Source organism: Barbus barbus (genome assembly GCF_936440315.1).
Source record: "Barbus barbus genome assembly, chromosome: 29".
Lineage (NCBI taxonomy): Eukaryota > Metazoa > Chordata > Actinopteri > Cypriniformes > Cyprinidae > Barbus > Barbus barbus.
In genome coordinates, this window is record NC_136757.1 from 25603339 (window position 1) to 25628219 (window position 24881).

General features: G+C 37.7%; 1 protein-coding gene across 1 annotated transcript in view; it reads left to right on the top strand.

Annotated features, from left to right (window-relative positions):
• The first annotated feature begins 1759 nt into the window (after nucleotides 1–1759).
• Nucleotides 1760–24881, top strand: part of LOC306849299 (sodium- and chloride-dependent creatine transporter 1-like) — a 40346-nt gene continuing 17224 nt past the window's right edge. Inside the window, exons 1-5 of the mRNA XM_079384229.1 lie at nucleotides 1760–2761; nucleotides 16267–16398; nucleotides 16854–17118; nucleotides 17630–17762; nucleotides 24426–24560. Of these exons, the coding sequence (XP_079240355.1) occupies nucleotides 2461–2761; nucleotides 16267–16398; nucleotides 16854–17118; nucleotides 17630–17762; nucleotides 24426–24560 (966 nt within the window). The 5' untranslated portion in view covers nucleotides 1760–2460. The remainder of the gene's footprint in view (nucleotides 2762–16266; nucleotides 16399–16853; nucleotides 17119–17629; nucleotides 17763–24425; nucleotides 24561–24881) is intronic.

Genomic DNA, 24881 nt, shown 5'->3' on the forward strand with positions numbered 1-24881 from the left:
AGACAAACTATACCCCTGCACTCTACCTGCTGCTGACTGAATTAGCTTTTACAAAAATCTCCATGGTCCATACTAATGTATTACAGGTATTGTTACTACTGTTAATCCATCATAAAATGTGGATCTCATTCAGACAATGTTTTTAAAATCCAATTACAAATACCAAATTACCATAGTTTTCCTGTTGTAAAAATAACTAGTAATTGTTAAATTATGTAAACTGTGACTACCATGGTAAGAGAAATTAAATTGATTAATTGATGTCTATGAACCTGTGTGTATAAAATATAATTCTAATTCTGTATATAAATGTTTATTTTTATTTCTAGTTCAACACTTGGCAGTGCGTGTCAAATCAATGGAAAATCCTCAGCAGCGCCTCATGTAAGTTTGTAATTTTCCAGACCAGGACAGCAGCATCTCCTGTGGTCAGAGGGAGGTTTATGTATTTTGTAATGCAAAAAAGCGATGCACGTGCTTGATGACTAATAGACCTCAGGGCACTTCATAACCTATGGGTATGTTTACCCATATCATAGCATACCATAATACACCTACTGACAGCGTTCATCCCTCCCACTTATAATAGTCTTTCTTTTGTATTCAATTTAAAAAATATTTTTATCTTAAAAAATAAAATTATATTACTTATATTGGTATTTCTTTACAATTAAATCATATTAAATGCTTATGCATAAACATGTTTGAGAAAAGTAATGTTAGAAAAGGTTGTATTTATTAATTAATTGTATATTTTCTTTGCCCTTTTGTATATTAGTGGGTCATGGTCTTTAGCCCCATCCCTCAAAATCTTTTCACTTAAGTTGTTATTATTATATCTGTTATCTAATTAACTTAATTCACTTTTTATTATTATTATTATTTTTATTACATTTTATTTTATTATTTTTTTAATGACTTGAAAATGGTTGTCAAGAATGTCCGCATCATATTTCACCTCAAAATCCAAAGAAAAACTATAAACAAATTTTTTATTTATTTATTCATTTATTTAGTTATATAATACACACACACACACACACGTGTATGTGTGTGTGTGTGTGTATATAGGCCTATATGTGTAAATATATATTATATATGTATGTACTGTATACATACATTTATATATAGAAAATTGTGTGTGTGTGTGTGTTTGTGTGTGTGTGTGTGTGTGTGTGTGAACATTTATGTACATGTATGCATTTAGATAATTATACATTTATATACTTGTATGAAAAATAAATATAGCATCTGGGGACAGTTTTTCTTTCTATTTTGAGGTGAAATATGATCCGGACATATTTCACCTCAAAATCGAAAGAAAACTATAAACTAATTATTTATTTATTTACTAAAATAATACACACACACACACACGTGTATATATATATATATATATATATATATATATATATATATATATATATATATATGTAAAATACATAAATGCTATAAATACAAGTACATTTTATATGTTAGAAATCTATGTATACATGACAATCGGTTTTACTGCTGTTCATTTATGCTGATTAAATTTTTTTTTAACTATTGTTTTCGTAATGCAACCAAACTGAAATTAATTGCGTAATGCATTCTCGCTGTGATAAAAACCTTTCATATCTGATCTCGCGCAGAGCTCCACTGATCTTGCTGCGCACTTGCTGCGTAGTATGCAGTATACAGTGTACAGCGTACGTGAGCGTTCCATTCCCTGTTTTCCTAAAGTAGGACGGAGGGGGAGGGTTGAGCTTCAAATGACGTTACAGAGCGCGTTAAAACACCGAGCGGCTTCACGCGGACGCATCAGACAGTCCGTCCGCGCGCACACAGCGACAGAAGCAGCTCCCGTAGACACCGACTCGCGTCTCATTTATACATTCTGAGTGTTAAATACCGACGAGAACGATGGTCTGAAGAGATTTAGGCGATCAATTCGTGAATGTAATTGCATTACATTCATCTGATCAGCGCGCGTAAAGGGCCGCTTTGGTTTCGCCGTCTGCAAAGTCGCCTTCTCTCTGAGAGATTCAAGTGCCCATGCGATTCTTCAGACTCACCTTTAAGTGTTTCGTGGATTGTTTTTGAAGGTGCTGTTTCAAATCGGTGTCTTTTTCTTTCATGATCTATTATTTCTTTTCCAAACGCGCTTTTTGATAAAACAAACCAATAATACCGTTGCCAAAATCGCCGAGAGAATCAAACTGCCATCTCTTGTAACCGTTTGACATTGAGGAGAACCGGAAAATACATTCGTAAAGAATAACACTGCTGGTTTTATTAAATAAAAGGATAAAGGGCCAGATCCTGTGCACCTGAAGAGGAACAAAAGGGACATATTGGTGTGAATAAAATAAACTGACTTCATCCAAGAACAATAAGATCATATATTTATTTTTGACTGCTGATTTAAGCCCTTCTCGAGTCTCGTGAGGAGGTTCGTTTGCTTTGTTTACACGAGAGATGGAGAAATCCTCTCTGGACGCGGACTGCTGCGCCCTGAACGTGGTCCTGGTGGAGGAGAAGAAGGGCCATCTCATTCCCAATGGAAGCGCGCATCAAGGCGTTAATGGGACCCTCAACGGCGGGCCCATGTCAGCCGCCACTGGAGCCATATCGTCGGTGGCGGCGGAGAAGAGGCAGGGCTACCCCGAGCGAGAGACTTGGACCAGACAGATGGACTTCATGATGTCCTGTGTGGGGTTCGCCGTGGGGCTGGGGAACGTCTGGCGCTTCCCGTACCTGTGCTACAAAAATGGTGGAGGTAAGACGTCTTGATGACTCTCTGCAGCACATTCAGTGACGTCACGCTCTCCCCGTGACGTCACTGCACAGTGGAGGACACCTACTGTGAGTCTGCTGAACTGACCCATTCATTCATTCATTCATTCATTCATTGCCTTTGGCAAGCATATCTCTTTTTGACGGGTGAAACTACTGTTACTATTATTAACAAATAATTTAGAATGCAGTAGTATTATTATATTTATGTATATATTACAGCCTACATGATTGTATGCATGTGTATATATTTGATTGTGCGTGTGGTATGAATACTTTGATATATATATATATATATATATATATATATATATATATATATATATATTACTAAATATGCATATAATTGCATAAATTATTGTTTATTTCTGCTTTTTGACTATATGACTATATTATACTGCAACAGTAAAGGAATTTTATATATATATATATATATATATATATATGTGTGTGTGTACTTTGTACATTTATTATGTATATATAAAAACACACACATACAGTATATATTTAGAAAATATTTACATGGATATATTTATATTTCATATAATTTATATAATATATTATATGTATTTAATATATAAACGTAACATATTTTTCTTAAATATATGCATGCATGTGTGTGTATCTTTATATACATAATAAACATACACAATATACACACATGTATTATGTGAGCAAAAACCTGTATTTTAGATGTGATTAATCGTTTGACAGCACTAATATATATAAGTGGAATTCATTTTAAAATTCTATTTGTTGCTCAATCCTTGAACAAAAATTGCATATGCAAATAATATCTTAAAACAGTAAGTTATCACCTGTGAACAGTGTTGTTTCCTGTTGAATATCCCAGGATGTAATAGTTGCTGTTTTGATGCCATTTATTGGTAGTCATTATATTAAAAAAATAATAAATGATTAAGTAAAGACTTGAATATACAGTATCGGTCTGTACCTCAAAAATCTGAATGTTATTGCATTGACAACAAAACAAAGCATCAAATCAAGTGTCATTCATTTAAAACACATTTCAGGCAAAATTAGGGTTTTAAAGGTGATTAGTTGGTTTTTAATGCTAAAGCAATTTATAGACTGTTAAAAATGTAGACAAATTTCCCCAGTAAACTTTGTACTGAGAAAAGCTTTAGCATTATTAATCAGATGCCACTGAGTTTGATCTTTTTTTTCTAATACAATTATGTACATTTTCTAAGTTTCTATTAAGTATCTAAATAGTGGCCACTGTGTGATGATTATACAGAATATGAATTTTAGTCTCTAACTCTTTGAATTGGCCTTAATGATCTGTTAAACACTGTATACATTTGTTAATAATAATTATTAAGCTGTTGTGTTAATCAACTGTATTATTGCAGTGCCCCATGACATTGCTTATAATAATAGACAATGGAACGTGCAGGATCACAGGTTTGTAAGATGGTCCAGTTCTTTGGGTTTTTTCCCTTAAGCTAGGGAGTGTGTCTTAAATCAACACTGATTTACTGCTGCACACTGACATAGTACATCACCCTTTGTACACTTGTGTTTCAGTGCATCAAATGCAGCTAAAAATGGATAATGAAGGAGAAATTGTTTTATATAGAATATATGAAAGCCTAGTTTGAGCCTTATTGCACTGAATGCAATGCATGAAAGCACACAAGGTCACACATTTCCACCCATCCATTAGAGGTCACACATGCCCTTACAAAAATAGCTTTAAGGAAAAATTCAACGCTTGTCTTAAAGAGTAAAAAGGGGTTTAAAAAAATTATATACATATAAATATTTATTTAGCTTTAGTGCAATTATTTGAATTTGCCTATTTTAATTTTAATGTGTCTGAAATGCTAAGTAGTCATCTAATTAGGTTTTGGGACATTGTCTTATGACGGATACGCGTGGCATTAGTAGTCATGGTGCGTCTCTCATCATCAGTTTCACTGATTCTCTCTCTTTTGCTCTTTGAGGCATCTTCTGATGGCTATAGAATGAGAAGGCCAAGTCTGCGTAACACTTTAGGACCCCATTAGAAAGGGAACATTGTGTTTGCCTGAATGACGAAGCCGTCTCCCCGTGTCCCCAACGCCCTGGATGCCGTCCAGCATTTTCTGAATGAATGGCCATATATTAGCAGCGAAAATGTGTGTTAAAGAGTTTTTGTCCTGATGTATGGGGATGTACTCTAGGTGGATATGATAGAATGTACGTTATATAAAACGTGAAATAGTTGATGATTATCCATACAAGGTTAGATTAGATGCATTAGAGTAGAGTGAAATTCACTTTACATAATAATTTATATAATAGCAGAATCCTCTCTAGATCTTTCACTGCCAGCCAAAAGTTTGGAATAATTAAGATTTCTTAAAGTCTCTTCTGCTTGCCAAGGTTGCATTTATTAAATATGTAAAATATGATTTAAAATTTTTTTTAAATGTTATCTTAATAATCTTTTAAAATGTAATTTATTCTTGTTCTAAAGTGAAAGCAAAAAGCCTGGATGCGTGCAAAAGCAATTGCACTGCCCCTCTCAACGTGATTTCTTCACTTACCCCAAACTTTTGAATGGTAGCGCATCACAGATTTCACAACATATTAAGCAGTAAAAGCTGTTTTCAAAATTGATGATAATTTTAAAAAAGTTTCTTGAGCAGCAAATCAGCATATTAGAATAATTTCTGAAGGATCATTTGACACTGAAGATTGGAGTAATGACGCTGAAACTTCAGCTTTGCATCACAGGAATAAATTACATTTTAAAGTGCCCCTATTATGGATTTTTGAAAATTACTTTTCATGTAGTGTGTACAACAGCTCTAAGTGAATGAAAACATCCTGCCAAGTTTTAAATCTGAAAGTGCACCGTGTATAAAGTTATTGTCTCTCAAAAGAAAGAGTCGACTCTGAATCATTGAAAGGAGTCGTTTTTAAAACGAATCCCAAGCCGTTTCATGTTGATGTCATCATGTAACATTAGCATATTGCCCGCCCACTTTTCGCGTTGGTCTGAATGAAAATGCAAATTCATTCTTTGTCACTAGGTGCCTCTTTTGGAGCAGTAAAAATAGCGGCTTCCCCCGTAACGCTGTACACAAAGCAGCACTGCAGCTGCTTTATCAGGCGCTACAGACATGATGAAATGAAAATGAGACCCATCACCACAGATTAGCGTCACGCAAAGGAGGGGTTTGGAAAAATGAATCGTTAAATTAATCGTTTGGGAGTCGTTGAGCAAATAAGGATGCATATGATAAGACAATGAAAGTGTTTTTTGGCCTTGCATGCATGTCAGCCTGTTGTTGGGGACCTCCCAAAACCAAAATATGAACCTTTCATAACCCATAAAAGGGGCACTTTAAAATATAGTAAAATAGAAACTCTATTCTAAATTTATATTGTAATAAAATTTCACAATATTACAGTTGTTCCTGTACTTTTGATCAAATAAACGCAGCCTTGGTGAGCACAATAGACTCCTTTCAAAAACAGTAAAAGATCTTAATTATCCCAATTTTTGGCCGTCTCCCACTATGCTTGGGAAAATTCCAATATCGTTTTCCTGTCTTATTCAATTAAAAACATGAAAAACTGATGACTGAAAAACATCTTGCCAAGATGTAAAGTTACGCTTAATTTGTGAACAGCGATCATGGTATCTCCTCCAAAAGCAGTTTGTCTTTAAAGCAGTGTCTGCCTTGGATGCCTGCAGTGAGAAAAATGTCAAGACTTGATCAATGTTGTGTTAGCACTTGGGTTGCGATTCCTTTCTGTCTTGACAGATAACTTGATTTCATTCTCATTTGGTTATTTAGATAGAGAAGATGTCAGTGTGTTTTGGATCTAAAGTCTCAACCACCTGTGGTAAAGGGGAAAGGTCATGGAAACCGACCGCTGGGAACATTTCACGAAGACCATCAATTCCTCCGAAAACAATAAGTGATTCAAACAAGAACTGGCTGACTCTTGGAGCTCTTCTTGCTTAAATAGTTACTCTACCCCCAACAAGGAGCTCTAAGGTTACAGAATCACAGTGTCCTTAGTGCAGGTCGCCAAACTCAACATGTCGTCTTTGTGTGCAATACTGATAGGCTCCTGAATTGTTTTGCCAAATCAAATCAGGCTGTCAAAGACCAAAAAGGTCCTGCTAGCAGGAGGAGAGTAAATACAGTTTGTCACACATTCTTGACTTTTACCGTGTTCACAGATTGTGTCTGTGAGATAGTTGTGATATTTACTTTCTGCATTCTCAGAAGACAAATTTAGCCATGTCAAAATTTAATTTTTAAATGATGTTATTTACTCATGCTCATGTGTTCAAACCTGTATCACTGGAAGGACAAAATCCAAATTGCTTGTGGTATGAAAGTGAATGGCAAGATTTTCATGAATAATGATAAAAAAAATAAATAAAAAAATATATATATTTTATATAATATAAAATATATAAAAAATATATTTTTTAACCATGAGACTTAAAATAGTTTCGGCATTATTTAATATTATTAGTATACTATTATTACATTTACATTTACATTTAGTCATTTGGCAGACGCTTTTATCCAAAGCGACTTACAATTGGGGAATACAAAAAGCGATTCATCTTGAAGAGGCAGTCAGACAGAGGAAGTGCTCGTAACACCAAGTCTCAGTCATTGTTCAAATAAGTACAAACTAGTAGGTGGAGAGAAAGATAGAGGGAAAGTTTTTTTTTTTTTTTTTTTTTAGTTTAGGATGAAGTCAAGTACTGCCGAAAGAGATGAGTTTTCAGTTGTTGCTTGAAGGTTGCCAGAGATCCGGCGTTCCGGATAGGGGTGGGAAGATTATTCCACCAGCCAGGAATGGTGAACGAGAATGTTCTGGAGAGTGATTTTGAGCCTCTCTGTGATGGTACCACAAGGCGTCGCTCACTAGCAGATCTCAAACTTCTGGAGGGGATGTAGGTTCGTAATAGTGAGTGGAAGTAGGAGGGTGCAGAGCCTGTGGTAGATCTGTACGCAAGCATCAGTGACTTGAACTGGATGCGAGCTGCCACTGGTAGCCAGTGCAAGGAGATGAAGAGAGGTGTAACATGCGCTCTTTTGGGCTCGTTGAAGATCAGTCGTGCCGCTGCATTCTGAATCATTTGTAGAGGTTTGATTGCGTTTGATGGCAGACCAGCCAGAAGAGCATTGCAGTAGTCCAGTCTAGAAACAACCAGGGCCTGGACAAGAAGTTGCGCAGCATGCTCTGTCAGAAAGGGCCTGATCTTTCTGATGTTGTGTAGTGCAAACCTGCAGGAACGAGCAGTCTTTGCAATGTGCTCTTTGAAGGTCAGCTGGTCATCAAAGATTACACCAAGATTTCTGACCGAAGTTGATGGGGTAATCATTGATGAGCCGAACTGAATCGTGAAGTCATGCCGTAGAGTCGGAGTGGCAGGGAAGACCAGAAGTTCCGTCTTTGCCAGGTTGAGCTGTAGGTGATGTTCTTTCATCCATGCCGAGATGTCCGCCAGGCAGCCTGAGATCCGTGCAGCTACCGTTGGGTCATCTGGTTGAAAAGAGAGATAGAGCTGCGTGTCATCGGCATAGCAGTGATAGGAGAAGCCATGTGCATGTATGATGGGACCCAGCGATGTAGTGTACGTGGAGAAGAGGAGGGGTCCAAGAACCGATCCCTGAGGAACTCCAGTGATCAGTTGATGTGGTTTGGATACCTCCCCTCCCCAGGTCACCCTGAAGGATCTACCGGGTGATCCTTCAGGGTGACCTATTATAGCTTGAATTAGTATTTTGAATTAGCTTTTATTTTTATATTTCAGTTTTCACCAAATTTGAGTAAATAATAATAAAAAAAACATATTTAGCTTTCATTTATTTTTATTTCTATTTCAGTTTATCCATTTTAGTACTTAGCCTAAACTTAAGATAATTGCTAAGGCAACATTTCTATTTTTTTTTTTATTGTTTTCTATCGGATATTTACATTTTATTTCAGCTAATTTCAAATAGGAAAAATAATTTTTAGTACTTTTAGTTAACAAAAACAATACTGATGCAAGAATGTGTAAGTCATACAGGTTTGGAACAGCATGAGGGTCATTTAATAGTACATTTATATTGCCGTGTCCCCTGTTTATTTATATATATATATCACAGTAATTGCTAAAGGAAAATGTTTCTCTGCATCCCTCTTTAACTCGAGGTGTTTGTATCTGGAGACTTTGCAGCTTTAATACAATGTTGCTAATTTGTTCCTAGCCAAATCACTCGTGAGATAATTGATTTCCTATAGGCCTCACAAGAGGTTTCTCCACACCTGTACTGAAGATTCGCTCATTTCCCTAATTCCCCTTAGAGAACTCAGTTTCTATTAAAACAGTCTAAAGTTCTTGATGTGAACCAATTAAAATTAAGAGACTCCTGTTGTGTTAATCTGTAGCACTCAGTTTGGTAAGAATCGCTGAGAATATTCCTCATATTTAAGGCTAGAGATTTGAACTAACCTCTAACCCTCGGTATTAAACTTCTGCATGTACTATTTGTTACTGTAAATGAATTTAGTGCACATAACTTGATAACACTCAGCCTCTATTGCAAGACTTTATGGTTGAGGTCAGAAGTCACATTAGCTCATCTGTTTCTTTATACAGCCCTGCGCTCAGTTCAGTGAGCTGCTCACTCTTCTGTTTGTGCTATCTGAGGTCACAGATCTTTCATTGAGCTGCTCGGATTGACGCTGTGCCGTCACTAACACATATACAGTGTACTGTGAGACGCAGCAACAGTCCAGACTTTCTGTTGCCAGGTTACAGGCTGTTTATGCAGCATTGTGTAGCGGTGCATCAGAGTTAAGAGAAGCCAAGCTGAGCCGAATCGTGGCCACATAGTCGGTAGATTTATGATCTCTGCAGTAAAGCCCTCTACCTGTCCTTGAGTGCTGGATCCGCAGTACAGTATCACAGCTGTGCTGAAATCTCCCCTTACTGAAGTATTAGCGCTGTGACACTTTTTAATAACAATCTGCTATTGTTATTGTGCACATGAACGAAGCATATTGTTTTATCATCCAGGTATTAAAAAAACTGTAGAGAATATATATATATATATATATATATATATATATATATATATATATATATATATATATATATATATATATATAACATTAATAAGCCTACAAAAGTTTACTAAGTGAAAAGTTAATAAGTTAAACATTTATATTATTAATATTAAAATATATAAATATATATATATATAAAATAATATAATATATAAAGTCAAGAAATTATATATATTAAATATAAAAAAATATAAAAAATCATGATTTTCATATGTATTCTGTATGTATGTGTGTGTGTATAATTTTTCCATATATATGTGTATATATATATATATACACACACACAGAGAGAGACAGTATATAAATGAATCAAGAATTAATAAATATGTTATAAATAATTATATATGTATATATGATTTGAAGTTGCAAATCTTTTACACTTTAAATTAAATTTAAATTAGATTATAGCTAAATTAGATTAAATGTAATTTCCAATATTAATAAGCCTACAAAATGGATTAGTTAGAAAATTTCCATTTTAAAATGAGCACCGTTTAATGTGTCTGGTTCTCAATGGGAAGGCATAAGAAGGCCAGTGATGTCAGCACAGCAGGACATGTTGGTGTCTTGCCTGACTGACATCAGTTCCTTGCTCCACGTGGATGGGCGATTAAGAAGAGCGTCTGTTAATCTTTTAATCTACTTTTTCTGGGGCCTAACTGTGGCTGCTTTAGAGTTCATCTATTGTATATTCATATTCTCTGTAAATTTTTCTTTGTGTTATTTCAATATTCTGGAAATGTACAGTAATTGTTGCTTTGGAATTCTAATAGTCTAATACACTGGGGAAAAAATTGATGTAGGGAAAATTTTTCACTTTTTTTAACCATTTTAACACCACAAGGATATGCTGTTTTCGTTCAAATCAGGGTGTAGAAAACATACTCATGTGGTGCGGCTGACACATAAGAGCGTATGCAGTTTGCGTCCAGCAGATATTCTCCAAAATGTCACTAAGCTGGAGACGATTTGTTGAATAAGGTTGTTGTTTTTGTTTTCTTTGCGCAGAAAAAGTGTTCTCGTCGCTTCATTAAATTCAGATTGAACAGCTGATGTCAGATGGACTATTCTGACGATACTTTTTATACTTTTCTGGGCCTTCACAGTAGTGTCATTTACTTGGCAGTCAAAGGGACAGTCACAAACCTCCCTGTGTCACGTTCCCTCTCGGGGTTCAAGGAGCGAGGAGACGTAGAGGTACCAATAAATCCTTTTATTGACGACACACACAATGAGACGAGGAGCTTGGGGAGAGACGAACATCAATGACAATACTGACGATAAGACCGGACACAGGGGCTAGGAAACACAGGGCTTATAAACACTAGGAAAACAAGGAACAGGTGTGGACTAATCAAACACAGGGCTAGGGACTAATTAAACTAATGAAGACAAACGAGGACAGAAACAGGAAGGCCAAATATGGGCACGGGAGGAGGGGAAACGCAAGACAAGGACTGACATTACGCCCCCCTCCGGAAGGCGTGTCCTCACGCCTAACACCATCCAATGGGGAGGGGGGGTGGGCGCTCTGGAGGCCTCCAGGGCGGTGCCCGTTCCAGGGGCCATGGCGGGTCAGGGGACTCGGGAGGCCATGGCGGGTCAGGAGACTCGGGAGGCCAGGGCGGGTCAGGGGACTCGGGAGGCCAGGGCGGGTCAGGGGACTCGGGAAGCCACGGCCTATTTTTTTCGGGTCGTGTGGCCTTGGCCCTTGGCCCGGCCACACAGGCTGTGACCCTCTTACCCCCCCCCCCCAAAATTTTCTTGGGGAAGCTCCCCCCTGGGAGCCACAGAGGAGCGGACTCTGTCGGGCGCTCTTGCAGCGCGGACTCTGTCGGGCGCTCTTGCAGCGCGGACTCTGTCGGGCGCTCTTGCAGCGCGGACTCTGTCGGGCGCTCTTGCAGCGCGGACTCTGTCGGGCGCTCTTGCAGCGCGGGGCTGGACGGAACCAGCGGGAACTCAGGAGGGCTGGACGGAACCAGCGGGAACTCAGGAGGGCTGGACGGAACCAGCGGGAACTCAGGAGGGCTGGACGGAACCAGCGGGAACCCAGGAGGGCTGGACGGAACCAGCGGGAACTCAGGAGGGCTGGACGGAACCAGCGGGAACCCAGGAGGGCTGGACGGAACCAGCGGGAACCCAGGAGGGCTGGACGGAACCAGCGGGAACTCAGGAGGGCGCTCTTGAAGCGCGGGGTTGCGGGGGTACTCTGGGCTGAGGACAGCAGCAGTGCTGGGAAGAGTTGGGTGGCCGGAACATTTGGCAGGGCATGTGGAGGGTCCTGGCGAGCGGTGAGCTGGTGAGGCCGGGTTGTTCTCGGGTTGGATTGGACGAAGATCGGTTTGACATTCTTCGACTTCGAAATCAATACCATGTACATTGAGGACATAATTTATCAGCCCGATAAGGGAAAAACTGGACGTGGGGATATCGCAGCTGATGACATCTTTGTCCAACCCAAACCGAAAACACACACCGAGCGAGGCGTCAATCCAGCTCACCTCGTTGGAAAGCTCAAGAAACTCCTCAACATACCTTACCAAATCCCGACCATCCTGCCGCAGACACCAAAGCCTGTCTTCAGCCATAGTTGAGTTGTAGGGTCCGGTCTTCTGTCACGTTCCCTCTCGGGGTTCAAGGAGCGAGGAGACGTAGAGGTACCAATAAATCCTTTTATTGACGACACACACAATGAGACGAGGAGCTTGGGGAGAGACGAACATCAATGACGATACTGACGATAAGACCGGACACAGGGGCTAGGAAACACAGGGCTTATAAACACTAGGAAAACAAGGAACAGGTGTGGACTAATCAAACACAGGGCTAGGGACTAATTAAACTAATGAAGACAAACGAGGACAGGAACAGGAAGGCCAAATATGGGCACGGGAGGAGGGGAAACACAAGACAAGGACTGACACCCTGTTTTCATCCAAAATATCTTAAACTGTGTTCCGAAGACGAACAAAGCTTTTATGGGTTTGGAACGACATGGGGGTAAGTGATTTATGACAAAATTTTCATTTTGGGGTGGAGTAACCCTTTAAACATGAAATTATGAATTCAAACGTAGCATACTTCCTCTTGCACAATTTACAATACGTATGGACATGATCAATACCTCAAAACATGCAAAACCACAAATTCCATAACACTTATTGTTTTCCATAACGTGAGCCACATCCATGACATGAGCCACACCTTGCATGTTTTTACAATTTGTCACCTGCTAGATCAAGCCTGATTGGTGCAGATTGTAAAGTTAACGTGGTATCCTCAAGTTAAATTCATTTTCTGATTCCCATGGCTGCCATGCTTTGTGAGAAAATGTATAAATAACATTAAGATTAAGCTTATCAGATCCTATTTCCAGAAATCTCATGAACTTGTATGAATTAGAGGTCAGAGAAATGTTATGAAATCGCAGGGGAAAATAATGGAAATACTTTATCCTTAAATATACATATATTATGTGTGTGTATATTTTCATATATGTGTTTGTGTGTATAGTGTTTTACTTCTCTTAAATGCATGCGGTCCTAACTAATACATACTGATACTGGAGACAAGTAAATTTTCACCTGGGGCCTGTTTCATGAAACAAGCTTACCAAATAAGTCTGACTTATTGTCAGCTGATTTGGTTCAAAATAAGTCAGACTAACTTAAATAAGCCTGGCTTATTTGGTAAACTTGTTTTATGAAACAGGCCCCTGGTAATACTTGAAAACAATGTCATTGGCTTCTGAACAGACTGAGCCATATGCGTTGACGTAAGGGGGAGGTGTGGAAATCTATATTTATCATCACCCAAGAACCCATTACGTTCTGCCTGTGTTTTTACTGAAAGCACTTCTTGTTTGTGCTTTACGGGATAATGTGAACCGCTCAGCTCAGCTGGGCTTCACTCTGCACGTTCAGCAAACAGGTTTCAGGCGATCGCTAACTCCCATTGCGTTTTTAGCCCATCCAGAATAGAAAGCTTAGCATATTCTCACCACACCTGAGGTGGCTGTCTAGTAGTGAGCTGGAAAATGTTAATGGGATAATGTACAGTCATTATTGCAAAATAAACTCAAGAGTTTATTTTGTGATAGCAAGCAGCTGACTGAACATTATCCAGAATTATGTGGCCACTTAGCAAATAAATAAATAAATGGACATGAAATATTAGTTTATTAGCTACTATTAAGCTGCAAAGAGACTGAACAGCACAGCTATGTTGGAAACATAAGTAGGCAGTCACATATATAGTGTTGCTATGGGCAACAGTCATTATTCAGAATGTTACTACTATCAATCAAAATCAAGTATTCCATATAAAGCAATACATTAGCTCGACGGCATGCTAGTTTTACGGTATAAGTATTGACAAGACCTCTGCTAGTGTTCGCATCATGATCAATATATAATAAACACATTTTATCGATACATATTGCTTTGAATTTGATCAGAGTTTAACTGAACGCACAGCCTTTTTTCCTCACGTTTAACATATTATTCATCAGAGAAAACTGAAGAAAAAAAAAATCAGTGTATTTGTTTCCCCAAATATTAAGCAGCACAACTGTTTTTAACATCGATAATAATAAGAAATGTTTTTTGAGCAGCAAATCAGCATATTAGAATGATTTCTGAAAGATCATGTGACTCTGAAGACTGGAGTAATGATGCTGAAAATTCAGCTTTGCATCTCAGGATTAAATTATATTTTAAGATAAATTAAGATAGGAAATAAGTATTTAAAATTGTAATGATATTTAACAATATTATTGTTTTTACTGTATTTTTAATTAAAGAAATGCAGCCTTCGTGAGCATAAGAGACTCTTTCAAAATCCGGATAGAAATCGTTCTAATTCATCTGACATATTAGTCGCATGTTGCAGTTGAGTGAACACGCTTTTTGAGTGAAAAAGCTACATCAAAATGCTAGAGTGTTACTATTACATTTCGGGAAGATGTGAATCGCAACATCTGGGAAGATAAACCACTGTGTACCTCTGCTGTACCTACTTGCTTTTTGAATTTGATCAGTAGACACAATTAGCAATGAAGCACTCGCTCTTATGCACTGGAAGAGAAAGAGCTGAAAAGATTCCTCACTTTTCTGAAAGTCTATAATGAGCACCCGCTGATACAGAGTCAAGTTCTCCACGCTTATGACGTCAGCCACTGCAGTACGCGCAAGACTGTGTGTGTGTGTGTGTGTGTATGAGTCACGCTTGTTCTCGCATTGACCCGCAGTCACATTCTCATGCATCATCCGCTCGCGGGGCATTGCTGTGGCATCATTTTTGTTTGCAAATCAGCCCGACACAAGCCCACATACGCATATTTTCCTTTTTCACAGAGGAATAGCCTCACGGTTTAGTAGCTGTTTGTTATGGACGGTCAGTGCGGCACATTGTGTTCGGTGCTTCCTTCTGTAGGCAGTTCATCAAAAGGATTCTTTCTGAGTCACGAGTCCGACAAAAGCTGTTTTTTTCTGAATGGACACCGTGCAGTGCTCCCAAATAAGCCACTTCATTCATATCAATGTTTTTAAATTAGCAGCAGGGGCTGTTTTGGATGAATTTTTTTTAGATCGCACTCGTTTTAAATCTTCTATAGCGACTAGCCTGCAGAGCTAGCATTACGTAAGCGTGTCACTTTGAATAACGGTGTGCCGGATTTCCACTCTGCCTTTTTTTCCATTGTATCTCTCTTTTTCCACTGTCTGTCATGCGCCCCCGCAGTCCACCTCGCCCATGAGAGGCAGGTGACATCATCAAGACTTTCATTGAGCACGGCAGCATGGTATTCAGTGGATAATCTGCGTCACACCGGCGACCTACCCCCTCTGTAAGCCGCTACTGTGGCTGTCAATCTCAGATCAGTCGAGCGAAGCTTTATTGCTGCCGACGTGTCGGTGTGCTGCCGCACAGACCACATGATGAATGCTAATGCGGCCAGCTGCAGTCAAATCCGAACTGACATGCCAACATGTGAAGGTGTCGTGCACAAATAGCAGAAAATTCCCTCAGTTAAAATGAACTTTGAAGATGTGTAAAATGCAATATTCAGTGTCTTTTGGGGTTAATTGGCATTATATCCTTACGTTTATGTTTCTAGTTACTATTTTATTAGTACTTTATGAGACCTTGGGACTAGAATGAATGGAAAATGCAATTCTTTTCAAATGATATTAAGTGTTTGACCTTCAAAATGGAGCCTGTTCACTTTAAAACACATTGCTGATCGATCAACAATTATTTCTAATCTTTCATCAAAATGCAACTCATTTTGCTCAGAAATGCAGCACACCTAACATGGGTTGTGAATGTGGTTCCATGTTGTCTTTAACATCACTCTGTCTCTTTCTCTATTGCTGTGTTTCACAGGAGTGTTCCTCATTCCCTATGTGTTGTTCATATTTCTGGGAGGCATTCCGATATTCTTCCTGGAGATTGCGCTGGGTCAGTTTATGAAGGCTGGAAGCATCAATGTGTGGAACATTGCACCTCTTTTTAAAGGTTAGCTGTGATGCTATTTTAGGTTGTCCCTTTAAACATTGCATTCTTTATTATTTTTTAAGTATTATATTATATTATACTATACTGTATTATCTTATAAATTAATACATTAAAATATTGTAAAAAAAATTATATATATAAATATTTTTCTTTTTTAATGAAATGGTCTTATAAACCTATTACCTATCACACATTTTACATTATATTAAATTATATTAGATAAATATATATTATCATTAATAAATTAATAAATATAGATAAATAAAAAAGGGTAGAAATACATTATTTGGACAGGATATAACTTCAATGAATGCCCTTTAGTATATCCTTCTGTAGCTCAAAATTTGACTCTGTTTACTGTCTTAATTAATGCATGATTCATCAGCACGTTATATACGAGATTCTCTACACCTGAAGGGCTTTATTTTCAGTTGTCTTTTACTGGTTTGTTTTAGGACTTGGCTATGCCTCCATGGTGATTGTGTTCTTCTGTAACACGTACTACATCATGGTACTTGCCTGGGGTTTCTACTACTTGATAAAGTCCTTCAATTCCACGCTGCCCTGGTCCACCTGCGACAACCCGTGGAACAGCAAAAACTGCATCGAGATCTTCCGCCACGAGGACTGCCAGAACGGCACCATTGGCAACTCCACATTCGGAAACCTGACGTGCGAAGAGCTTGCTGCTGGGCGTTCCCCTATCATTGAATTCTGGGAGTGAGTGATCGGTTTTACGCAGTTCATTTCTTGCACAAACAAAAAATATTTGAAATGCCTTTCACCACCCACATTTATGTAAGAGAAGTGGGTGGTATATATCAACTCTTCACAAGATGAATGTGTTTAAGAAAACAATGTTTGTTGTTAACAACTAAATGTTATGTTACAGTTAACTGTTATTAATCCCACATCAATAGACACATTTGCTGTCCGTTAGAAACATGTGGCAATTTATTTGCAGGTGGTGCTTGAAGCTGTATGATGTTTTTGAATCTGCAATTAGCATTTCATATTATTGGTTGTTCAAAGTGAAATCTCAGATTTGAAGATCGTCTATTGACCGTTCAAATCGGCTCCTGGTTCGTTTTAATGCCCTGAATGACAGTAGACTATACTGCTCTGAAAAGTCATCGCTTTCAAGCTACGTACGAGTTCATAGATTAAAATAAAAACTGCTTTGTAAGCGTTATCCAGTGCTTTCATTCATGAATGTTGCTCTCCATCTCAGGAACAAGGTTCTGAACATCTCTAATGGGCTGGATGAGCCAGGCGCCATAAACTGGGAAATGGTGCTGTGTCTTATGGCCGTGTGGGTGATGGTTTACTTCTGCGTGTGGAAGGGGGTGAAGTCAACAGGAAAGGTGAGGACCATCTTCTCATTACATGTGTGAACCCTGTGTAGGGTGAAGACAGGTAAAAGCAGCACACAGTCACATGGACAGCAGAGAATCAAATACCTGCACTACAACTTAAGCTTGGTTACGTAACAGTTGTATTGATTAGGGAAGCTACTATTATTCTTATTATTATACATTTACATTTAGTCATTTGGCAGACGCTTTTATCCAAAGCGACTTACAATTGGGGAATACAAAAAGCGATTCATCTTGAAGAGGCAATCAGACAGAGGAAGTGCTCGTACATTTACATTTTACATTTATTCATTTAGCTGACGCTTTTATCCAAAGCGACTTACAATTGCTATATATGTCAGAGGTCGCACGCCTCTGGAGCAACTAGGGGTTAAGTGTCTTGCTCAGGGACACATTGGTGTCTCACAGTGGATTCGAACCCGGGTCTCTCACATCAAAGGCATGTGTCTTATCCACTGCGCCATCACCACCCTAACATAACACCAAGTCTCAGTCATTGTTCAAATAAGTACAAGGGAAGGAGAGAAAGATAGAGGGAAAGTTTTTTTTGAGTTTAGGATGAAATCAAGTAGTGCCGAAAGAGATGAGTTTTCAGTTGTTGCTTGAAGATTGCCAGGGATCCAGCATTCCGGATAGGGGTGGGAAAATTATTCCACCAGCCAGGAATGGTGAACGAGAATGTTCTGGAGAATGATTTTGAGCCTCTCTGTGATGGTACCACAAGGCGTCGCTCACTAGCAGATCTCAGATTATTATTATTATTTAGTCATTTATCAGACGCTTTTATCCAAAGCAACTTACAAATGAGGACAACAGAAGCAATCAATTGTAGTATTACAACAACTAAAAACAGATCCAAAGCTAAAACTTTAGAAATACTATACACATTTTAAAAATAAAGAAATTAAATAAAAATGACAAATGCATACAACAAAATTTCAAAACTTAACATTTAAATGAAAAACAAAAAATAAAGCTAAATACAATTCAAAATATTAAAGAACAAAAGGTATGAGTATAATAATGATTCTAACATAACACTAAGCCAAACACAAAAAAAACAGCAACTATATACGTATATGTATATGTACAACCACACACACATACATACATATATATACATACACATTTATAAATTATATATATATAATAGATAACAAATACAAATCACGACAGTATAGTTTATCAGTAATCCTAAGAAATAACACGGCCAAACACACATGCTGAAAACAACAACTTACTTACACAGTAAGAAATGGTTATAAAAACTGAAACAGAAGTGAAACAAGTAGAAAAGAGGAGAAATCAAAAGCGATACTACTAGACATTAGTTAAACTACAGTCAAGCTATTCTTAAAGAAGCTACAAGCTTCTTACAAAAAATACTGTTTTAAAAGGAGGTGATATTTTTTAATATACACCGCCTTTCAAACATTTGGGGTCAGTGATATTTGTTTTTGAAAGTAATATTTTTATTCAGAAAGGATGCATTAAGTGAAGTGAAGTGAAGTGACATTCAGCCAAGTATGGTGACCCATACTCGGAATTCGTGCTCTGCATTTAACCCATCCAACGTGCACACACACAGCAGTGAACACACACACACCGTGAACACACACCCGGAGCAGTGGGCAGCCATTTATGATCAAAATTGATCAAAAGTGGCTGTAAAGATGTTTATAATGTTACAGTTCAAGTTTATTTGTATAGCGCTTTTTACGATACAAATCATTGCAAAGCAGCTCTACAGGAAATTAAGTTTCCACAATATATTTATATATTGCAGAAACTTCATATATTTAACTTATGGCAAAATTTGGTAATTCTGTATGTTGTCTGAGCGTTGGCATCCTCTGAGGTCCTCTGAGGGGTTGGTATTATCTCTTCTCGGGTGTTCGGTCATCTCAGATCATTTAAGGGTTGGATCCAGACTGAAGCTTCTGTAATTCGTGGCAGAAACAGAGAAACAAATAGAGACATAATTAGCGTAGCTGCTGTTCCCATCTAAGCAAAAATGATTTGTTCAACCCAAGCTAAGGAATAATAATAATGTACATTTGATCAGATATAACTGCAGTACAAGATTAGAAGATGCATTGTGTGAATGCTTGGCTAAAGAGATGTGTCTTTAATCTAGATTTAAACAGAGAGAGTGTGTCTGAACCCCGAACGTTATCAGGAAGGCTATTTCAGAGTTTGGGAGCCAAATGTGAAAAAGCTCTACCTCCTTTAGTGGACTTTGGACTTTTGGTAGTACCTAGGATAGCAGAGTTTTGCGACCTTAGGGAGCGGGTTGGATTGTAGCGTGGTAGAAGACGAGTTAGGTACGCAGGAGCTAAACCATTTAGGGCATTATAGGCAAGTAATAATATTTTGTAAATGATACGGAACTGAATGGGTAGCCAGTGCAGAGACTGTAAAATTGGGGTAATATGATCATATTTTCTTGACCTGGTAAGAACTCTAGCCGCTGTATTTTGGACTATCTGTTTATTGAAGATGCAGGACAACCAGCTAGCAGTGCATTACAATAGTCCAGTCTTTTCTGCATCAGAAACAGGTAGCATGCTTCGAAGCTTGGCAATGTTTCTAAGATGGAAGAATGCTGTTTTTGTAACATGGGAAATATGCTTTTCAAAGGACAAGTTGCTGTCTAATGTAACACCCAGACTTTTGACTTTAGAGGACGTGACAGTGCATCCATCTAGTTGCAAATTGTAATCCAAGAGATATTTGTTTTTGAAATTAATATTGTTATTCAGAAAGGATGCATTAAATTGATCAAAAGTGGCTGTAAAGATGTTTATAATGTTACAGAAGAATTCAAGTAAAAGCTGTTTTTTTTACTCTTCTTTCTATTCATCTAAGTATCTTGAAAAGAATTGTATTGCGGGTTCCACAAGAATATTAACTGTTTTCAACATTAATAAGAAATGTTTCTTGAGCAGCATATTAGAATGATTTCTGAAAGATCATGTGACACTCAAGACTGGAGTAATGATGCTGAAAATTCAGCACTGCATCACAGGAATAAATTAGATTTTAAAATATATTCAAATAGAAAGCAATTATTTTGAATTGTAAAAAATATTTCATAATATTACAGTTTTTACTGTGTTTTTATCAAATAAATGCAGCCTTGGTGCGCATAAGAGGCTTCAAAAACATTAAAAAAAAAAACCTTGTGCTCTCAAATGCAATGTGACTTTCTTGTGTAACCTTGATTCGTATAGCTCCACCCACTGCTGCTTTGTCACAGTTGTGCAGGAGTGAGGCAGAAGGGTAACCATAGCAACATTATTTGCAAGGGGGGTGTGGCGGGAAATATTACAAAGTGCCCTGTCAGGAAGGCACTGTGAGACTGGTTGGTCACGAGCGGGTGTCTGCAGTGGGACGTGATGAGGTGCTCGTACAAATGTCTAACAGCCACATTCTCTCTCCGGGAGGCTGGATCATATGAACCCTTAGTAAGATAATAACTTCATTTTATTTCTGCTGCTTATTACTGTATAGAAGGTCATCCTTGTATTATGAACACGTTTCTTCTGCACTAAAGTTACTCAAAGCAGGGCTCAGTGTTTCTAATAAACAGCTAATGAAGTCAAATAGTGGAAAGTAGGTTATTTGAACTCATATTTAGTTCCCAGCTCATGTTTTTCCTTCATAGTTTTTCTTTGATGGACAGGACAATGTGAGTAAGCGTTGAGTCAAGCTCATTCAGACGACTGACGCACACACACGTTGTTTTTTGTGGTTTATGGGGACTCTCCATAGGCGTAATGGTTTTTATACTGTACAAACTGTGTGTGCTATTGCCCTACACCAACCCTACACCTAAACTTAGCCCTCACAGGAGACTTTGTGCATTTTTAGATTTTCAAAAAAACACCATTTAGTATGTTTTTTTTAAGCCTTTTGAATTACGGGGACATAGGCAGTGTCCTCATAAACCACCTTCATATTGTAATACCTCTGTCATACCCATGTCATTATACAAATTTGTGTCCTCATAAACCACATAAACATGCACACACACACACACACACACAATAAGTCAGTGTTACAGTGAGCTAATTGGCTATTTCAGAATCTGATTAATTATTACGGGGCAGAAATACTAAGCGGCAGATTACCCCAGATTCACAGGCCTCATGGGAATTAGAACAGTTTGTTTACTGACAGTATTTTTAGTTCAGGTTTATTTCTGCGTGTTTATAGTCACTTGAAAGTTGGATGGATGTAAGTCTGTTCTGATCTACAGTAGAAATATTTTATTTAAACTGACATGCATCAGTTTATTAATAAAACATTACTCCAGTCTTCAGTGTTGCATGATCCTTCAAAAATCATTCTAATATGCTGATTTGCTGCTCAAGAAATATTTCTTCAGTGTCAACATTGAAAACAGCTGTGCTGCTTTGTTTTTGTGGAAACCATGAAACCGTGATTTTTTTCCCTCAAGATTATTTGCTGAATAGAAAGTAAAAAAAAAAAAAACAGAATTTGTTTGAAATAAAAAAAAATTGTAACATTATAAATGTCTTTACTGGCACTTTTATAAATATGATTAATAAATAAATAAATATATATATATATATATATATATATATATATATATATATATATATATATATATATATATATATATATATATAATTTAATTGGTTTTTAATTTAATACTATTATTATAATAATTATTATTATAATAATTATTTGTTTATGACCAGTATTTTTCACCCATCATTGACTAGTGTCTAGTGTGGTTGAGAGATAATTAGACCATTTTTCATTGATGTGTCAGGATTCATTATTGTTCAGGTGACATGGGTCTGGACTGTGGACAGACAAAGATGTCACAGAATGATGTGGAGTATTCAGAAAGCTCTCACCATGCACTGCACGTCCTAAACCGTGAGTAACCGGGCAGCTTTGTACTTTTTGAGTGGAGCTCGTTTTCCCGAGGGAATTCAAGAAACAGGGTTTGCAGGAACAATTGAAGATCTGCGGCTGAGTGGCGTGCTTTTAATGCGATGGGCTTGATCTAGAATGGCTGTCCTACTTTTATGTGTCTATATGGAGCAATTACAGAAGGCTGCCAGGCTTGTAAGACCATACCTGGCATGTGAGCCAAGTCCATAAACCAGCAAGGAATGAGCAAGTCTCATGTAAATGCTCTCTGATAACAATCCGTCTCATATCATCAAAAGTTCAGACCGTTTGGACCCAGCCGCTGAATCAATAAACCTCTCCCTGCTGAAAAAATCAGTGGTGATCTGATAACAGAAGGCATTGAGACGTGCAGTATATGCGTCTCAACTTCATTCACATGACACAATGCTCAGCATGTGACTAACTGCTGAGACCCGAGAGAGATAAAATGTATTTCAGAGATGCAACGCAGCATATCCTCTGATATAAATCTACTGATAATATCGGTTTGAACTAGATTATGTTATCTGGATGATATGTGGCTTTCTACGATCAGTCTAGCAAATACTCTTAAATGGACATAAATGCCCACTAAAATTATTTAGCAAACAAGGACATTTATTAATCATGGAAAATAACATATTGTCAAATATTCTGAATAAAATATAACTGCTACTTTCTCATGCGAAACTCATGTTGTGAATGGTCACCAGGACATTGCAAGGTCGTTGCTAGGGTGTTTTACTAAGTCTGATCTTTTTGAGAAATAATATCACATCTCTGCTTAACAAACATGATTGAAATATCAGTCATGGCTGCTGCACATGCGGTGGTGGATGAGTTATGTGCCAGAGTTTCATGTTTATACTTCAAATACCCAACAACAGAATGATCAATATTAACAGTAATAATAAACACCTTAAATGAATTGTTTACCCAAAAATGAAAATTTTCTGAACAGTTACCTCAGATCATCCAAGATGTAGATGAGCTTGTTTCTTCATCAGAAGAGATTTGTAGCATTACATGACTTGTTCAGCAATGGATCCTCTGCAGTGAATGGGTGCCGTCAGAATGAGAGTCCAAACAGCTGATTAAAACATCACAATAATCCGCAAGTCATCCTTACCACTCCAGTCTATCAATTAATGTCTTGTGAAGTGAAAAGCTGTGTTTCCAATAAATAAATTAATTGGTGATATGAACTTCAAAATACGATTCCTCTGTTCATAATGTTGCTTTGTCCAGTATAAAAAAGTTGTCTCGTCTGAACTGGGAGAGAAATATGCACAGATCAAGCACCGTTTACAAGTGAAAACAGTCCAAAACATTTCTAAGCAAATATATTGGTAGTATTTGATATGAGAGGACAACAGGGGTTGGACTTTTTAATGGAGAAAGTGTTATTATGGATTATAGACTGATATCTTGGCCAGAACTAACGGTTTAAAGTTAAAACGACCTTAATGATGGATTTGATTCTTACAAAAATGCAGCTTTTCATTCACAAGACATCACTTGAGTCGTGTGGATTATAGTGATGTTTTTATCAGCTGTTTGGCTCTCATTCTGACGGCACCCATTCACTGCAGAGGATCCATTGATGAGCAAGTGATATAATGCTAAATGTTTTTGCAGATTTTTGGGTGTTTCTGTAAGCAGCGAGTTGTAGGAATGAAAACAGTTGACTTGACTGTCTGTCTATATTTTTGTCTTTGACAGATTGTGTATTTCACTGCCACGTTTCCGTATGTGGTCCTGATCATTCTCCTGGTGAGGGGCGTCACTCTTCCTGGTGCTTATGATGGGATCATGTACTATGTCAAACCTGATTGGTCTAAACTAGGAGAGGCACAGGTGAGACCTTTAGCTCTGTCTTCAAGCTTTGTGTAGAGCATCAATCCTCCCTCCCACTTTGGATAAAATCATATGCTTTTATCCAAACTAATAAATTAGAAACTAATTCAATATGCTTTTTTTTTCTCAATTTATTTACTTTTCTCTCTGCTTATACACAATACTTTAAAACTGTTTCAGTTTAGTGATTCTAAGAACGTTCAAACTTTTAAACTTGACTTTTATGTCTCTCTCCAGAGTACCTGGAGCCACTTTGAGCTCAGTAATAATTTCAGAGGTGGATCTGTTTGTCTGACTGTCATTACTCTTTCTGTCTCTCTC